General features: G+C 44.5%; 1 protein-coding gene across 7 annotated transcripts in view; it reads left to right on the top strand.

The window, feature by feature from the left end:
- dnmt3aa (DNA (cytosine-5-)-methyltransferase 3 alpha a) overlaps positions 1–15,824 on the top strand; it is a 54,551-nt gene extending 38,727 nt beyond the window's left edge. For 3 of the 7 annotated variants that reach the window (XM_017455184.3, XM_017455211.3, XM_017455231.2), the window contains 17 exons: positions 3,989–4,243; positions 4,427–4,585; positions 4,669–4,776; positions 4,885–5,041; positions 5,368–5,511; positions 5,787–5,831; positions 5,976–6,055; positions 6,194–6,306; positions 6,862–7,090; positions 8,036–8,120; positions 8,263–8,408; positions 9,632–9,722; positions 10,131–10,279; positions 10,412–10,497; positions 11,039–11,108; positions 11,287–11,423; positions 12,117–15,824. In XM_017455184.3, coding sequence (XP_017310673.2) covers positions 3,989–4,243; positions 4,427–4,585; positions 4,669–4,776; positions 4,885–5,041; positions 5,368–5,511; positions 5,787–5,831; positions 5,976–6,055; positions 6,194–6,306; positions 6,862–7,090; positions 8,036–8,120; positions 8,263–8,408; positions 9,632–9,722; positions 10,131–10,279; positions 10,412–10,497; positions 11,039–11,108; positions 11,287–11,423; positions 12,117–12,258 — 2,196 coding nt within the window. In that variant the 3' untranslated portion in view covers positions 12,259–15,824. The remainder of the gene's footprint in view (positions 1–3,988; positions 4,244–4,426; positions 4,586–4,668; positions 4,777–4,884; positions 5,042–5,367; positions 5,512–5,786; positions 5,832–5,975; positions 6,056–6,193; positions 6,307–6,861; positions 7,091–8,035; positions 8,121–8,262; positions 8,409–9,631; positions 9,723–10,130; positions 10,280–10,411; positions 10,498–11,038; positions 11,109–11,286; positions 11,424–12,116) is intronic. The other 4 variants (XM_017455220.3, XM_017455249.3, XM_017455193.3 and 1 more) reach the window with 3 other exon arrangements.
- The last annotated feature ends 16 nt before the right edge of the window (positions 15,825–15,840 follow it).

Here is a 15,840-nt window from a genome sequence, read left to right on the forward strand (position 1 = left end):
TAGTGATGAGTGTAATATAGTGATGTGTAGTGATGAGTGTAATATAGTGATGAGTGTAATAGAGTGATGTGTAGTGATGAGTGTAATATAGTGATGAGTGTAATATAGTGATGAGTGTAATGTAGTGATGAGTGTAATATAGTGATGAGTGTAATAGAGTGATGTGTAGTGATGAGTGTAATTTAGTGATGTGTAGTGATGAGTGTAATAGAGTGATGTGTAGTGATGAGTGATGTGTAGTGATGAGTGTAATAGAGTGATGTGTAGTGATGAGTGTAATAGAGTGATGTGTAGTGATGAGTGTAATATAGTGATGAGTGTAATAGAGTGATGTGTAGTGATGAGTGATGTGTAGTGATGAGTGTAATAGAGTGATGTGTAGTGATGAGTGATGTGTAGTGATGAGTGTAATAGAGTGATGTGTAGTGATGAGTGTAGTAGTGATGTGTAGTGATGAGTGTAATAGAGTGATGTGTAGTGATGAGTGTAATATAGTGATGAGTGTAATTAGTGATGTGTAATATAGTGTAATATAGTGATGAGTGTAATATGATGTGTAGTGATGAGTGTAATATAGTGATGAGTGTAATTAGTGATGAGTGTTATGTAGTGTAATATAGTAGTGTAATTAGTGATGAGTGTAATATAGTGATGTGTAATATAGTGTAATGTAGTGATGAGTGTAATTAGTGATGTGTAATTAGTGATGAGTAATATAGTGTAATATAGTGATGAGTGTAATTAGTGATGTGTAATTAGTGAGTAATATAGTGTAATGTAGTGATGAGTGTAGTGATGAGTGTAATTAGTGATGTGTAATATAGTGTAATGTAGTGATGAGTGTAGTGATGAGTGTAATTAGTGATGAGTAATATAGTGTAATGTAGTGATGAGTGTAATTAGTGATGTGTAATATAGTGTAATGTAGTGATGAGTGTAGTGATGAGTGTAATTAGTGATGAGTAATATAGTGTAATGTAGTGATGAGTGTAATTAGTGATGTGTAATAGTGTAATGTAGTGATGAGTGTAATTAGTGATGTGTAATATAGTGTAATGTAGTGATGAGTGTAATTAGTGATGTGTAATATAGTGTAATGTAGTGATGAGTGTAGTGATGAGTGTAATTAGTGATGTGTAATATAGTGTAATGTAGTGATGAGTGTAGTGATGAGTGTAATTAGTGATGAGTAATATAGTGTAATGTAGTGATGAGTGTAATTAGTGATGTGTAATATAGTGTAATGTAGTGATGAGTGTAATTAGTGATGTGTAATATAGTGTAATATAGTGATGAGTGTAATATAGTGATGAGTGTAATTAGTGATGTGTAATATAGTGTAATATAGTGATGAGTGTAGTGATGAGTGTAGTGATGAGTGTAATTAGTGATGACTAGTGTAATTAGTGATGAGTAATATAGTGTAATATAGTGATGATTGTAATTAGGGATGAGTGTAATATAGTGTAATGTAGTGATGAGTGTAGTGATGAGTGTAATATAGTGTAATATAGTGATGAGTGTAATGTAGTGATGAGTGTAGTGATGAGTGTAATATAGTGATAGAATAAATAAATGGCAATTAATAAATAATGTTACTTATTTATTTGTTTGTTTAGCTTAATGCAAAGGGTTCCACACTTTAAATACTTTATATGTAAATACTTTAAATGTATTTACATGGTTTTCTTTTCTTTATTATTTATCGCACTTATTAATTTGTCTGTATTTTTTTAAGGTCGATTGCTGTGGACAGTTTTAAAGTGTGTTGTTTGTGTCCTGACAGTCCCATAATCACATCATTTATTCCAGATTTCTGTGGAAGCGTTAAACACGTTTTTAAAAAAACGTTTTCTAATACACGATCACGTAATATAGTGGACCGAGACGGGGAAACCCGAACCCGGTGTCACCTACCCAGACACTCCTTCATTTACTCCCTTATCTTTTACATTTGTTTAATCTCTCTTTCTTTCTTTGTCTTTCTTTGATTTATTTTTTTTGGATGATTCTTTCATTTTTTTTAATCCTTCATTCATCAATTTATTTGTTCCTTTGTTTCTTTCTTCCCCTCCTTCCTCCATCACTTTCATTCATTAATGTTTTTATTCCTTCCTTTCCCTACTTTCAGTTCCGTGCTTTGTGGTTCCTTCTGGAAATGAACATCTAGTTATTACTCTAGCCACTGTGTGTGTGTGTGTGTGTGTGTGTGTGTGTGTGTGTGTGAGGTACTACTCACCCTACTCTGTTAAAGACCGCATTTCCCAGGGTGCACTGGGCAGCGTGCCAGAGATTGTCGGGTAATTCCAGTAGAACCACTCTGTCGTCATGGAGACACCATTGGAGCCAAGCTGAAGTAGTGCCAGTGTGTGTGTGTGTGTGTGTGTGTGTGTGTGTGTGAGAGAGAGTGAGAGTGTGTGTGTTTGTGTGTCTGCACATCTGCTTGTCCATATAAGTGAGTAAAAGCAGATGTGTGGTTGGGCATGTGTGTGTGTGTGTGTGTGTGTGTGTGTGTGTGTGCATTTATGTTTACATGTGAGTGTGAATGATTAATGGCGGGAAAGCCGAGAGGGGAAGGGAACGATGGCTGATTACAAAGGGAGTGTGTGTGTGTGTGTGTGTGTGTGTGTGTGTCCACATGTATGATAATCATGGTTAATGTGTAAATCCTCTTTGATGTCCACATAAACACAGTGCATCATTCTCATTAAATTAAAGTGTGTGTGTGTGTGTGTGTATGTGTCTCGTCACCACTGACCTTCCGGCCAGCGTTCATGCTCTGAGCTTCTCCACCAATCAGATCAAAACACTCACACTCTCAGCCAATCAGACATGAGTTGAGGCGAGAAACTAAAGCCGTTCCCTTGAGGGAGTCGTGTAGAGTCACTGCCGTCTCTCCGCGTCACACTCGTCTGTGTGCACATCTGGAGGGTGACTCCATGTCCACTAGGGGGCGCATCAAAGCTGAAATGCAGGAAATTCTTCAATCCGTGCCACTACAGCACGTCACTATTGTATAACAGGAACAGTGTAGCCACTGCTGTGTCTGGCAGGATCCCAGGTGCAGTCAGCCCAACACTGCATTGTTCTTCGGTGTGTGTGTGTGTGTGTGTGTGTGTGTGAAAACTCACTGAACCCACTGTGTGTTGTGTCCTGGTTTGTCGAGAGATCAGTCTAACTGACAGACATGGTGATGTGGAGCCTCAGTCTGTACTTATGTATGCGAGTCGACCGTCAATCAAGTGAGCTCATTAAAATATTAGGCCACACCCATGATACCCTTTGATGGATGCTTAATATAAGCAACAATTTTGGCATCTCACACACACACACACACACACACACACACACACACAACATTCTGACCAGTTTGCAGTTTAAGGAGTTGAGAACGTGTGTATGATCTAGCTTAATTATCAAAACATAATAACACCACGGCGCTGCTGAATTCTCAAAGCTGATTGGTCGATTCGTTTTCCGCAACAGCGCCTCTGACGGTAGTTCCGGCTGTAGTTCAGATGCCAGGCTTATGTTCGCGTGCATTATCGTTTCTATAGTAACAGTTCTGAGGCTAACAATAAACGGACAAGGAGACGTTTGTGAGACATTTTTGGAAGGAGTCTCCAGCGTCAGTCGGTACGTTTTCAGACACGGGAAACGTCGCGGTTTCTTCGTAACACGGAAAGGAGTCGTTTGTGAACTTCAGCTGAGGGCCGGGGAAAGAACGACTGTCTATAGAGTAGCTGCTAAGCGGGAATGAACTCGTTTAGACATTCTCGCAGACTTTCCACGACGTTAGACGTAACTACAAACGGATAAAAACGTACGAAGCGTTGTTAATATTAATTTGAATAAAAAATTTATTTCCTCCAGTTGTATGTGCCTAACCTTAAAGAGGGTGTTGTTTTCTTTTTGAGCTTCACGCAGCAGTGTTTGTGTTTTTTTTTTTTTTCCTGTTGAACTCGTCCATATCCTCCTGCAAATTCAGGAAGAGAAGAAGGCTCATCGGACGCCGCTCATGAACGACACCATGGCTGACCAATCGGAAGATGACGCTCAGAGAAACGAAGAGCAGCCGGCGGTCAGCAGTGTCCCAACCACTCCTGGGACTCCGCCCCCCCAGCAGCAGCACACGGACCCTGCTTCGCCGACGGTCGCCACGACGCCAGAGCCCGCCTCTGTCCCTGTCGCCTGCGGTAACAAAGAGCTGCACAAGTCGGCGGAGGCGGAGCAAGAGTACGACGTATGTCTGAGCGTACTTCTGTGCTAATTCTCGTATAAGCTGGATTTTTTTTTAAAAAAAAAGAAGACATCTCGTCTTCGCGCGGAAACGCGCGTTCTAACACTTCGCTTAATATTTGCGTCGATGGAAACGGCTTTAAATTCTGCATATGTTTGTTTTTTTAACACTAATTGTGTGGTTAAGGATGGGCGTGGCTTCGGGATCGGCGAGCTGATCTGGGGGAAGCTGCGCGGGTTCTCCTGGTGGCCCGGACGCATCGTGTCCTGGTGGATGACGTCACGCAGTCGAGCCGCAGAGGGAACCCGATGGGTCATGTGGTTCGGAGACGGGAAATTCTCGGTGGTGAGTTGACCACGTGAAAAAATTCCGTCACGCACCGACGGGGATAAACGCAGACTAACGGTCCTGTCTCGTCCTCTCCTCAGGTGTGCGTGGAGAAACTGTTGCCTTTGAGTTCATTTTCAACTGCCTTTCATCAGCCTACCTACAGCAAACAGCCCATGTACAGGAAAGCTATCTACGAGGTGCTACAAGTGAGTAACCCAGTTCTCTTTCCCGCTTTCATATATAACCAGCTTTATTTTAAATGCTCGTATCACGCTCTTCGTCGACATCGTGTGTGTGTGTGTGTGTGTGTGCAGACGGCCAGTACACGGGCGGGGAAGCCGTTCCCAGTGTGCATGTCGACTGATGACTCTGAAACGGGGAAGAGTGTGGAGCATCAGACCAGAGAGATGATCGAGTGGGCGAGTGGAGGATTTATGCCTACTGGGGCCAAGGGCCTGGAGCCACCACCTGGTACCTTTACCACTGCACAGTGCTGTGAAATAGTATTTGCCCCCCATCCTGATCTCTTCTGTGTTTGTGTAGATCTCATACTGAATAGTTTTAGCCTTTGTTTTATCTTCGATTTTTCTATTTATTTCTGAAACAATTTATACGAAAACAGAAGACCTCAGGGTGGACCGGATACTACACTATGCTACTAAACTGTTCTTAACTACTCATAATCTACTCTGGTACTACACTCTATTGTACCAGCCTCTTACTGCGGTGGAATGCGCCGCTCTGCTGTGCTACCCTGTAGCTCCTTACAGATGTGTGCGTGTGTGTGTGTGTTTCAGCCGAGCGGAATCCCTACACTGAGGTGTACCCTGAAATGTGGGTGGAGCCAGAAGCTGCAGCGTACACAGCTCCTGCCAAGAAGCCCAGGAAGAACAGTTTGGAGAAACCTAAAATTAAAGAGATTATAGATGAAGGGACCAGAGGTATTACATACGCCCCACACACACACAAACACACACTCAGATTTGTCAGTTGTTTAGATTTTACATCATCATCATATTGATTTTTGCTAAGTTTGCATCACAGAAGCCTGTAATATGAGAACAAGCCCTGAAACAAACCACTACAAATGTATTTCTAGCGTCCCAGCGTCTCGGGGCTTCCGGAAATCGTTTATGTGGTTGTTTTATTTATTTATTTGTTTAGCTAAAATGTGGCACGGGTCCAGAAAACAAATTCAATTCATTCTGTTTTCCAGAGAGGCTGGTGTACGAGGTCCGTCAAAAGTGCAGGAATATCGAAGGTAAGCAACGGTTTCCCCATCGTTCTTTCCTGGTGTGACCGGGACTGTACGATCAGCGGCGTAAAGAAATAGCGGCAGCTGTTAGAAATCTGACTTTTTTTAAAAAAAAACTGTAGCAATGCTGATGTCATATATTGCACGCAGATATGTGTATATCCTGTGGAAGTCTGAACGTGTCACTCGAACATCCGCTCTTCATCGGAGCAATGTGCCAGAGCTGCAAGGTACCACACACACACACCCCACAGTTAATTGGAAAGTCAATAGACAGTAACAGAGATTACTCCTGCTTTTTGTTTATTGAAGTGAAGCTGTTTCTTGGACTGACTTTGTGACTCAGGAAGTGTTTGTGTTGCGTGCAGAACTGCTTCCTGGAGTGCGCGTATCAGTACGACGATGACGGCTACCAGTCCTACTGCACCATCTGCTGTGGGGGCAGAGAGGTGCTTATGTGTGGGAACAACAACTGCTGCAGGTGTGTGTGTGTGTGTGTGTATATGGTTTTGATATCTTGGTCCTCACAAGCTTAGGAATATCTAACAGTTTTGATCTTGTGGGGACATTTGGCAGGTCCTCATGAGGAGTGTTTTTCTTTAACAAGAATTAGTGTTTATTTTTAAACCTAAATGAGCATCGATGTCTGAAGGTCCTTACACAAACAGTGAGACAAAAGCGGGCGTGTATGCCACTGTTTAAATTTAAATAAAGACACGCCCGTAATCAACCATATATGGCATGTAGGCGGAACGCTTGAAGTTTTGCACAAAAGACAGAAACGAAATTTCTTTTGAGGCAGAGATTTTGAATACGATCTGTAATAAAAGTGTCGAATACATTTTAACGACGTGGAACGTTAACAAACTCACATCGCAAGTCTCCTCCCCCCACCCACTAATACATGTGTGATGGGGAGCCAAAAAAAAAGTGAAATGCCTGGAACGTTAAACGGGGTTTGTACAACAAGGCAACACATTTTGATTTGATTTCTTGGTGATGCGTCTTTATACCATGAGGTACACTGTGTGTGTAGGTGCTTCTGCGTGGAGTGTGTAGATCTCCTGGTTGGTACCGGTTCAGCACAGGCTGCTATAAAGGAGGACCCATGGAACTGCTACATGTGTAGCAGTAAGGGTGTGTTTGGAATGCTCCGGCGCAGAGACGACTGGACATCGCGCCTCCAGCTGTTTTTCGCCAACAACCACGACCAGGACTTCGTGAGTCATGCCATCCCAAAACACTGTAGCACGTGTGTCCATCAGGTACAGGGGGCTGATCCATTGAAGGCAACTTGAATGCAAATTAGAATGCTGCATTCTATAGTAAAGCTCTAATGTTGTGTGACAGGAGAGACGCATTCAGGAGAGAGACAGTCGAGAGAGAGCGAGAGAGAGAAACAGCCAGAAGCAAGGCAGTTAGGAGAAAGAGCTGGCTAGAAGTGAGCGAGACAGGAAAAAGCCAGTCGAGAGCAATCCAAGAGAGGAAGTCAGCCAGAAGTGAGACAGTCGGGAGAGTGCTGGCAAGAAATGAACCAAGTCAAGAGTGCCTGCGAGAAGCAAGCCAGTTAGGAGAGAGCTAAACAAAAGGAGCCATCCAGGAGAGAAAGTCAGCTTGAAGTGAGCCAGCCAGGAGAGAGCTAACCAAGAGGAGCCAGTCAGCAGTGAGAGTCAACCAGAAGCAAGCCAGCCAGGAGAGAGAGTTAGTCAGGAGTGCGCTGGCCAGGAGTGAGCCAACCAGGAGCAAGCAAGTCAGGTTCAAGGGTCAGCCAGAAGCGAGCCAGCCAGGAGTAAATACAGTACGGTTCTAACCATCCAAACAGTTTGATGGTAGTCCCTTCTGCTTAGCAAGGGCTTCTACTTGCAGTAAGGCATTGGTAACCAACCCTGTTCCTGGAGATCTACCTTCCTGCATGTTTCATCTCCAACCAAAATCTAACATACCGGTTTTAGTTGATCAAGAACTTCTTAAGGCAACGCTTAGATGGTCAGGTGGGCATGATTATGGTTGGAGCTAAAGTCTTCAGGAAGGTAGATCTCCAGGAATAGGGTTGGTGCCCACTACTGTAAAGGTAAAGTGAGTTAGTCAGGAGTAAGGAGCAGTCTCTATCAAAAACTTCCTCATGCTACTTCACTAGGTCAAAGACTAAGACTACGATCGAGCTTCTCCACTTCTCCTTCTACTTCTCCTTCTCTCGCTCTCTCTCTCAGGAACCTCCTAAGATCTACACGCCTGTAGCAGCAGAGAAAAGGCAGCCGATCAGAGTGCTCTCTCTGTTCGATGGCATTGCTACAGGTGAGTTCATACCTGTCTGACTGAGGTGTATGATTATAGCATGATTGGAAGCTGTACTTAAACTGGAGCAGTCTTGTGATTATAATGTGTTTGTGTGTGTGTGTGTGTTTGTGTGTGTGTGTCCATGCATGTGCACACTCAGGTCTGTTGGTGCTAAGGGACCTGGGCATACAGGTAGAGCGCTATGTGGCGTCCGAGGTGTGTGAGGACTCCATTACAGTGGGGATGGTGAGGCACCAGGGCCGGATCATGTACGTGGGTGACGTCCGCAACGTCACGCATAAACACGTGAGTTCCGTACACGTCCCTGTTTCTTAGAGCCGTCCCGGACACCTGGCTGCTCCAGCTGTTGTCTCACGAAATGGTCACTATTACGGTATTTCTGTAGACTATGAATGAATTTCATTCGGTGCGAGCGTTTATTGTAGTAGATGACGCAGATGTATGTCCATTTACGATCGCTGTCGTGGTTCTGTTCGTTTATTTAGAGCTGGTACTGAAAGGAATTAACACGTATTAATACTCAACGCCAACTACTTGTTAATGCATCCTTATAGGACAAAGGAATTGATTTCATCTGGGCACAAACGGCACACTCGTCATGATTGGTTAAACGTTTTCAGGCATTACTCAGTTGTGTGTGTGTGTGTGTGTGTCTCTAGCCAGAATGTCTTTGCATTAATGACCTCTATCATACTGCGGCTGTAACCTTGTGGTGCATCATATTTTTGTCCATGTTGTACACTTCTCTTCCTCTGTGTGTGTGTGTGTGTGAGTGAGAGAGAGAGAGAAAGTGTGTATAAATAGAGATACGAATGCAGCAGCGCTGATGGAGCTCGTATTTCAGCTAGGCTTTGATGTGCAGGCGTGTCTGCTTTTCTCCCCTCAGGCCTGCGGTCTGCTGAGCTGACAGTACTGAGGATGTGTGTGTGTGTGTGTGTGTGTGTAAGAGAGAGACTGATTGAGAGATCACCCTGTCTGTAACTCGATGCAGCAGATAAAGAGGTTCTCCACACCCGATTCATGAGACCGTCATCCTGTGTCAAAACGAGATTTGGTGAACGGGTTCGAGCCGTGCGTGTTAAAGTGAATCCGGGTTACAGCCTGAATCGATCCCGTTTCCCTGAAAACCGCGAGGGAATCACGTTTAACCAGAGAAGTGTTGGACGTTTTTAGGTCCGGAGGCCGAGCGTTTTTTACGGCCGTGCTGATTAAACTGGCTCCTTACACCACGTGATGTTTCACAGGTTGGAGAACAGCCTAAAGGCACAAACATTTTCATAACGTTATCACCAATTAACGCACTAATTTCCGAAAAAGTTTAAGATTCTACGTAATGACCGAAGTAAACAAAGAGCGTAGGGCAACACATCAGGGTCCAGAGTGGATTTAAAAAGCACAAGAAAAACGTTGTATGGAATGCGAAACGGAGGTTTGTTGTTGCTACATTAGCCTCATAGCGCCAGTTCAATTGACATGGAAAGGTTTTAATGTGTGTGTGTGTGTTGCAGATTCAAGAGTGGGGTCCATTTGATCTGGTGATAGGTGGGAGCCCCTGCAATGATCTCTCCATCGTCAACCCAGCCAGGAAAGGACTCTTTGGTACGCTGTGTGTGTGTGTGTTATATATTGGAAATGTTTGTAAAACCCACCTAAATATAATACAAAGCGCAAACACCATAAGCACCATCCGAACTCGCTTAGCAAAATCAATCAAGAATGGGTGTGGCCTAATATTCGAATGAGTTGACGCACTTGATACTCCCAGCCGTAAGACTCAGGATGGTCAAACTTTACTAAACTTGTTGCTGTTCGGACTCAAATAAACAGTTCACACTCTAAACGCACAGTAAAATAAAAAATTGGATTATCTGAGATTAGCCCCACCCACTTTACATTAAAAAGACCTTCCGTTGAAGTCCAAAGTGATTCAGACCTCGAAGAACAAAAGCGACGCCTGTTTCATATTGTATGATCTTTTGTAATAGTGTGTGTGTGTGTGTTGTGCAGAGGGCACCGGGCGACTGTTTTTCGAGTTTTACCGCCTGCTACACGACGCCCGTCCGAAAGAAGGAGACGAGCGGCCGTTCTTCTGGCTCTTCGAGAACGTCGTGGCCATGGGAGTTAGCGACAAGAGAGACATCTCACGCTTCCTCGAGGTACACACAGACACACACACACACACACACGCTAACATATTTCTGTTGGCTAACTAATGCTAACCCTAACACCAGTTCACTTTAGGACCTTCTTGTGAATGTAGACTAACCCAACCTCGTCTCTTGCCTCAGTGCAACCCAGTGATGATCGATGCCAAGGAGGTGTCTGCTGCCCACCGCGCCCGCTACTTCTGGGGCAACCTGCCTGGCATGAACAGGTGAGAATGACCTTCACCTGCTTCTGCACCATAACTCTTTTATTTATCCATCCATCTCCAAAGATACCTGTGTAAAGTGCCTGTAACAGCACGTCCCCAAGTGATTATTATTATTATTCCTCTTCTACTACAACAATGTTATAGATTTTTTTTTATCCGTTTACGGAACGTCCACGAAGGAAGTCCGATCCTGTTCTCATTTACCTTAAACGTGGTGCTCTTTCACCAGCCTCTATTATCGTCTTCTCTCTCTCGAAGTTAATTAGACACAAAAAAAAAAAAAAACCCTCGGCTTGTCAAAGCGTAAAAACTCTTTCCTGAAACTTCACCTCTAACACTGGAGACTCCTTCCACAAACGTTAAACATCTCCATACGGAAATCCATTATGACCGAAACAGTACCGCGTTACGAGTGCACCACTGAGGTGTTTATAAACATATTAACGCCTTCCGACCGATAATATTCCAGACTGTTATACGTACGGTAATAACGTAATGTCCTTTTTGTCGTCATTCCCCTCCCCCTCCCCCTCTCCCGCAGACCGTTAAGCGCCATGCAGAACGACAGGCTCGACCTGCAGGACTGTCTGGAACATGGACGCACAGCCAAGGTTGGTAACGTCAGTCACAAGTCTCTGTATTTATACAGCGATGTCGAATTGCTGGACCAGAGCACTATGAAATTGAGGCTGTAGATTAAATTGTCCACTAGAGGGTGCTGTTATTTTATTTACCGCAACGTTCCACCGTGCGATGTGTATCTATTTAATCACCGGGTTTGCGTTTCAGTTCGATAAGCTGAGAACCATCACCACTCGCTCCAACTCCATCAAGCAGGGCAAAGACCAGCACTTCCCCGTCTACATGAATAACAAGGAGGACATCCTCTGGTGCACGGAGATGGAAAGGTATGCATGGATAGAAAGGTATGGATCAAGATGAACTTATTCCACATACTTATAATTACTTCCAAATTAAGCAAACATTTAGAACGTTGATGGATGAACTGAGAGACTTGAAGGCCATGTTTGGACTGATGGACCCTTAATAATAGAGTTGGATGGATAGATGGGTAGATTCTCTCACACACAGTGGAGGAATAGGTAGATTCTTGGATGGATGGGTAGATGGATGGTTTTACACAGATTGACGAAAGGATAGATCCACAGATGGATGGATTGATGGAGAGATGGATGGATAGTTTCACAGATGGATGGACAGATACACATGATGGATTCATGATAAAGTTAGAATTAGTTCCAATTATCTTGAAATACACCTGATATTTAGAACATTCGTTGCCGAATCAAGTCCATAGTTGATGGATCAACCCTTATTTAGGATGGACGGATGAATCCGGACACAGATGAACGAAGGAGTAGAAATCACAGGATAGCTGAAGTATGGCTTCACACATGGATAGATAAGATGGGTGGATGAGCGGAACAGGGGAAGTGTGAATAAGTTTCGGCGCTCTTTAAAAGTTCTCGGGTTCCCGAAACGGTTCCTGTGGTGGAAAGCGTGTACGCAGGAGGATATGAAGTGTAGAGGAATGGAAGCCATGAATGAAAAAGCTCTCATCTTTTTGTTTGTTTGTTTTTCCCCCTCCTTCCTCTCAGGGTCTTTGGATTTCCTGTCCACTACACGGACGTGTCCAACATGAGTCGTCTGGCCAGGCAAAGACTCCTGGGAAGGTCGTGGAGCGTCCCGGTGATTCGGCACCTGTTCGCGCCGCTGAAGGAATACTTCGCCTGTTACTGAATCCCCGCCCACCCGAAGTCACGCCGTGCCATCCCACGACTCGCTCCGCCCTTCATTTGCATAGCAAACCAAGCTCCAACCTTCTTACATTTGTTTTGGTAGTTGCCTGACGACTTACTGGTGCTATTCATCGAGAAACATACAAACAAACACGGTTCGTCCGACTACACGTCTCACTTTTACATGTCGGCTATTTATTGAAGACTTCATTACATTTTTTTTTTTTTTTTGGGGGGGGGAGGCTGGGGGTATTTTTATTTTACAGACTTTTTAAATATCATTTACAGTGTCAGAACGATCGACATTTCATCTGTGATTGCAGCTTCTCTGATGAAAGAGAGACATGCTTGCATGAGCGTGTGGATGTGAGAGTGTGTGTTTGTGTCTGTAATTGCGTGTGTGTGAGAGAGAGAGAGCGAGAGAGGATGGTCGTCTCTTTGAGCACAAAGCAGATTTGAGGGTCATGGCATCTTCGAAAACTAAACCCACACACACACACACACACACACACGCATTATTCTGGTGTAATTTACATCTTTTAGTCAAATGGTGCAAACACACACACACACACACACACACACACACACACGATACACTGTTTACAGTAATGTCATGGTACTACACAACTACACAACTCCTGTATAGCTCAAATGCTGATACAACTATGGTGCTCTCTCTCTCTCTCTCTCTCTCTCCCCCCCCCCCCCCCCTCCTCTTCCTCTACATGTCCTCCACAAATCCCCCTCTTTTCACCCCCCCTTCCATTTTGTTCTCCCTCTCTCCGTCACTTCTTGGTCTTCTGTCCTTCCCATCTATTTCACCTCCTTTCTCTATGTCTACCTTCCAACGCCTCTCTCCTTCCTTTCTCTTCTGTCCATTTCTCCTTCCCTCGTTCTACCGTGTCTTGCTGTCTTCCTTTCTTCCCCTCTTTCTTCCTCGTTTGCTTTATGCATTTCTCTCTCTCGCTCTCTGTCAGCAATACAGATGCACAGCCACACTTGAGGCCTTACTGCTGGGGCACATAGTGACTGACACACACACACACACACACACACACACACACACACACACACACACACACACACGTCTCAGAGAGCTGCTGCGCTTCCAGCCCAGGCCTGCAGGGGGCAGCGGCAAAAGTACAAACAGACCTATCCTTCCACAAAGCACTGTGGTGATGCTAGCGACCACCAGCGGAACTCATTTCTACTGTAAACCACAAGGTCTCGTCCGACTCCGCCATTTTTACTGTACTGGTGTCGTCGTGTGAGTGCGGGTGGTTGTGTGTGTGCGCGTGTGTGTGTGGAGAAACATTCTCCAACTCGTCATCATGCTTTGCTTTTTGTCCAACTGAGGAAACTATCAGAAACCTCTCCGGGGTGCTTTTTCTTCTCTTCTTTTTTCTGTCCTCAGGCCAGCATTAAGCCTGTATGCTAATCGCCGTTTTCATTTGAATCAGGCACGTTTCCACCAACGGTTCCTGACCCTTTTAGGAATTAAAGGTTTGTGGAACTAATCCAAACCAGGAGTAAGCGGTTCCTGGTCATATTTCTGGTTTAAAACACGACTAAAAATCTGCCCTGGTTCCTCTCACAGAAAATGTACCTAAAGTTTCTCAGTTCCTAAAATGTTCTTGGGTTCCTGTGGTGGAAACGCACCCAAAAGTTTCCTTGGTTCCTGAAAAAGTTTCTGTAGTGCAAAAAAAAAAAACCGCAGCTATAGTTCCTAAGTTCCTCAAAGGTTCCAAAGTGGAAATGTTTCTAAATGAAAAAAAATGTTTTTTTAAAAGTTCCTACAATAGAAAGGCATTGAAACTTCCTGGGTTCTTGAAATGGTTCCTGAGATGGAAAAAGCGCCCAAGGTTCAGTTCCTAAATAGTGTCCAGAGTTCTTGAAAGGCAGGGGGGGAAAAAAAAACACACCTAAAGTTCCTGAGTCCCTGAAGAGATTCCTAGGTTCCCGAAAAGGTTCCGGTGATGGAACGTTGATCTCAAATTCTGGACATCTCGATCCAGTGGCTCAATGGTCCTTTCTGTCCTCCCAGGGGATTCTGGGATAGTGGCCTCTGCTGTGTGATGTTGTAATATCTGGTCACATGGTGCTCCCAGAGTTCCTTTCATTTTGGTGGGCGTGGCCTCTCATGGTGTGTAGGTGCTTAAGAAATGTGCACACGCCTTCCAGTCATGGATTTAAATAATTATCTGGATTACTGTATCCTCTCCGTGCCGTCGTCGGATCGTTCGGATATACAGAGCGACACTCTGGTGCTTACGAGAAGCTTCCTCGGGAAGCCGGGGCGATCTGGCGGGCGTGGCCTCTCGTGGTGTGTTGGTGCTCAACAGCAGTGTGCACTCACCTGCCAATTATCAGTGTGGTAATCGGATTTTGGTTTACTGTATTCGCTCCGTGCTGTCGTACACATCGTTCAGATCAGAGGTTAACGGGACATTCTGGTGCTTTCTGGCGCTTTCTTGGGATCTTTTTTGGTTTTGTTTTGTCCCCACTGGCTTCCCAGATTTTCAAGGGTGTCTTTGTGAAGTATAAATGAGAGATGCTAATCTCTGGCCTGCTTGAAAGGCAGACTGTAAAGAACTTTCTAGGTCACTTTCCAGACACAGATTATCCACAGTCCTGGAATAAAAGCCCTTCAGCCGTGCTGGTCCTCGCTTTCCCGAACGTCCCAAACCAAAATCCATAAACATCCATCCTCTACCACACTAACGGTGTGATGCTTATCGGAGTCTCCTCTGGTGCTGTTTGACTGTGAATGAACACGCAGCCTTCAGCAGCTAATCTCGGTAACGTTCAGAACCACTACTGACTGTTCACGGTGACAATAAGACACTCTGGTAGGTTCGATGGCAATTTCCGTCGCTAACAAAAAGGGCTTAGACCTTCCTTTATTTATTTATTCTTTTTCTAAAAGATGCCATTTGACTGACAACCAATCACAGATTCTTTCTGGAAAGATGATAACCGCTTCAACAGAAGGTGCGACGCTGTGAACCGTTTTCACTCCAGTAACTATACGACGTGCCCAAAAGCTCAGAAAGCGTTGTGCGCAAGTGCGTATACATCCGAGTGCACATAATCAGAACGCGGGATTCTGAAGCTCGTGGCCAGATAAGTGTACAACACGTATCGAGACGTCGCGTGAGTCAGACGCTGTGACTACTTTATGGTGCTAGAGGTGACTTGTATGACCGATAAGCTAATGTTAGCTTCAGGTCTTGAGGTAGCTAACAAACAAAACTGAGGGCTTTCAGACATTTTTTGGAACTCTTAGCACAACTTTGGACATATGTGAACACACCCCCAACCCCTTTCCTTTCATTTTTCTGATCCTGGCGCACCGTTCCCTTCCACTTCCTGTTTCCTTAACTAGCGAGGACCAGCAACGTCCAGGACCGATCATAATGCGTGTTCCGGAAAGTGGCCCTCATCTGAGAATGAACATCCAGACAGCTAAAGTCCAGAAGCTAAGCTAAGCCTGGCATTCGGAAGACGCGTTAGCCGCTCAACACGTCTAATAAATAAAAATAGAAGAAGAAAAAAAAAAAAAAAAAACTCAGGCCCACATGCG

This window comes from Ictalurus punctatus, chromosome 2, assembly GCF_001660625.3.
Source record: "Ictalurus punctatus breed USDA103 chromosome 2, Coco_2.0, whole genome shotgun sequence".
NCBI lineage: Eukaryota > Metazoa > Chordata > Actinopteri > Siluriformes > Ictaluridae > Ictalurus > Ictalurus punctatus.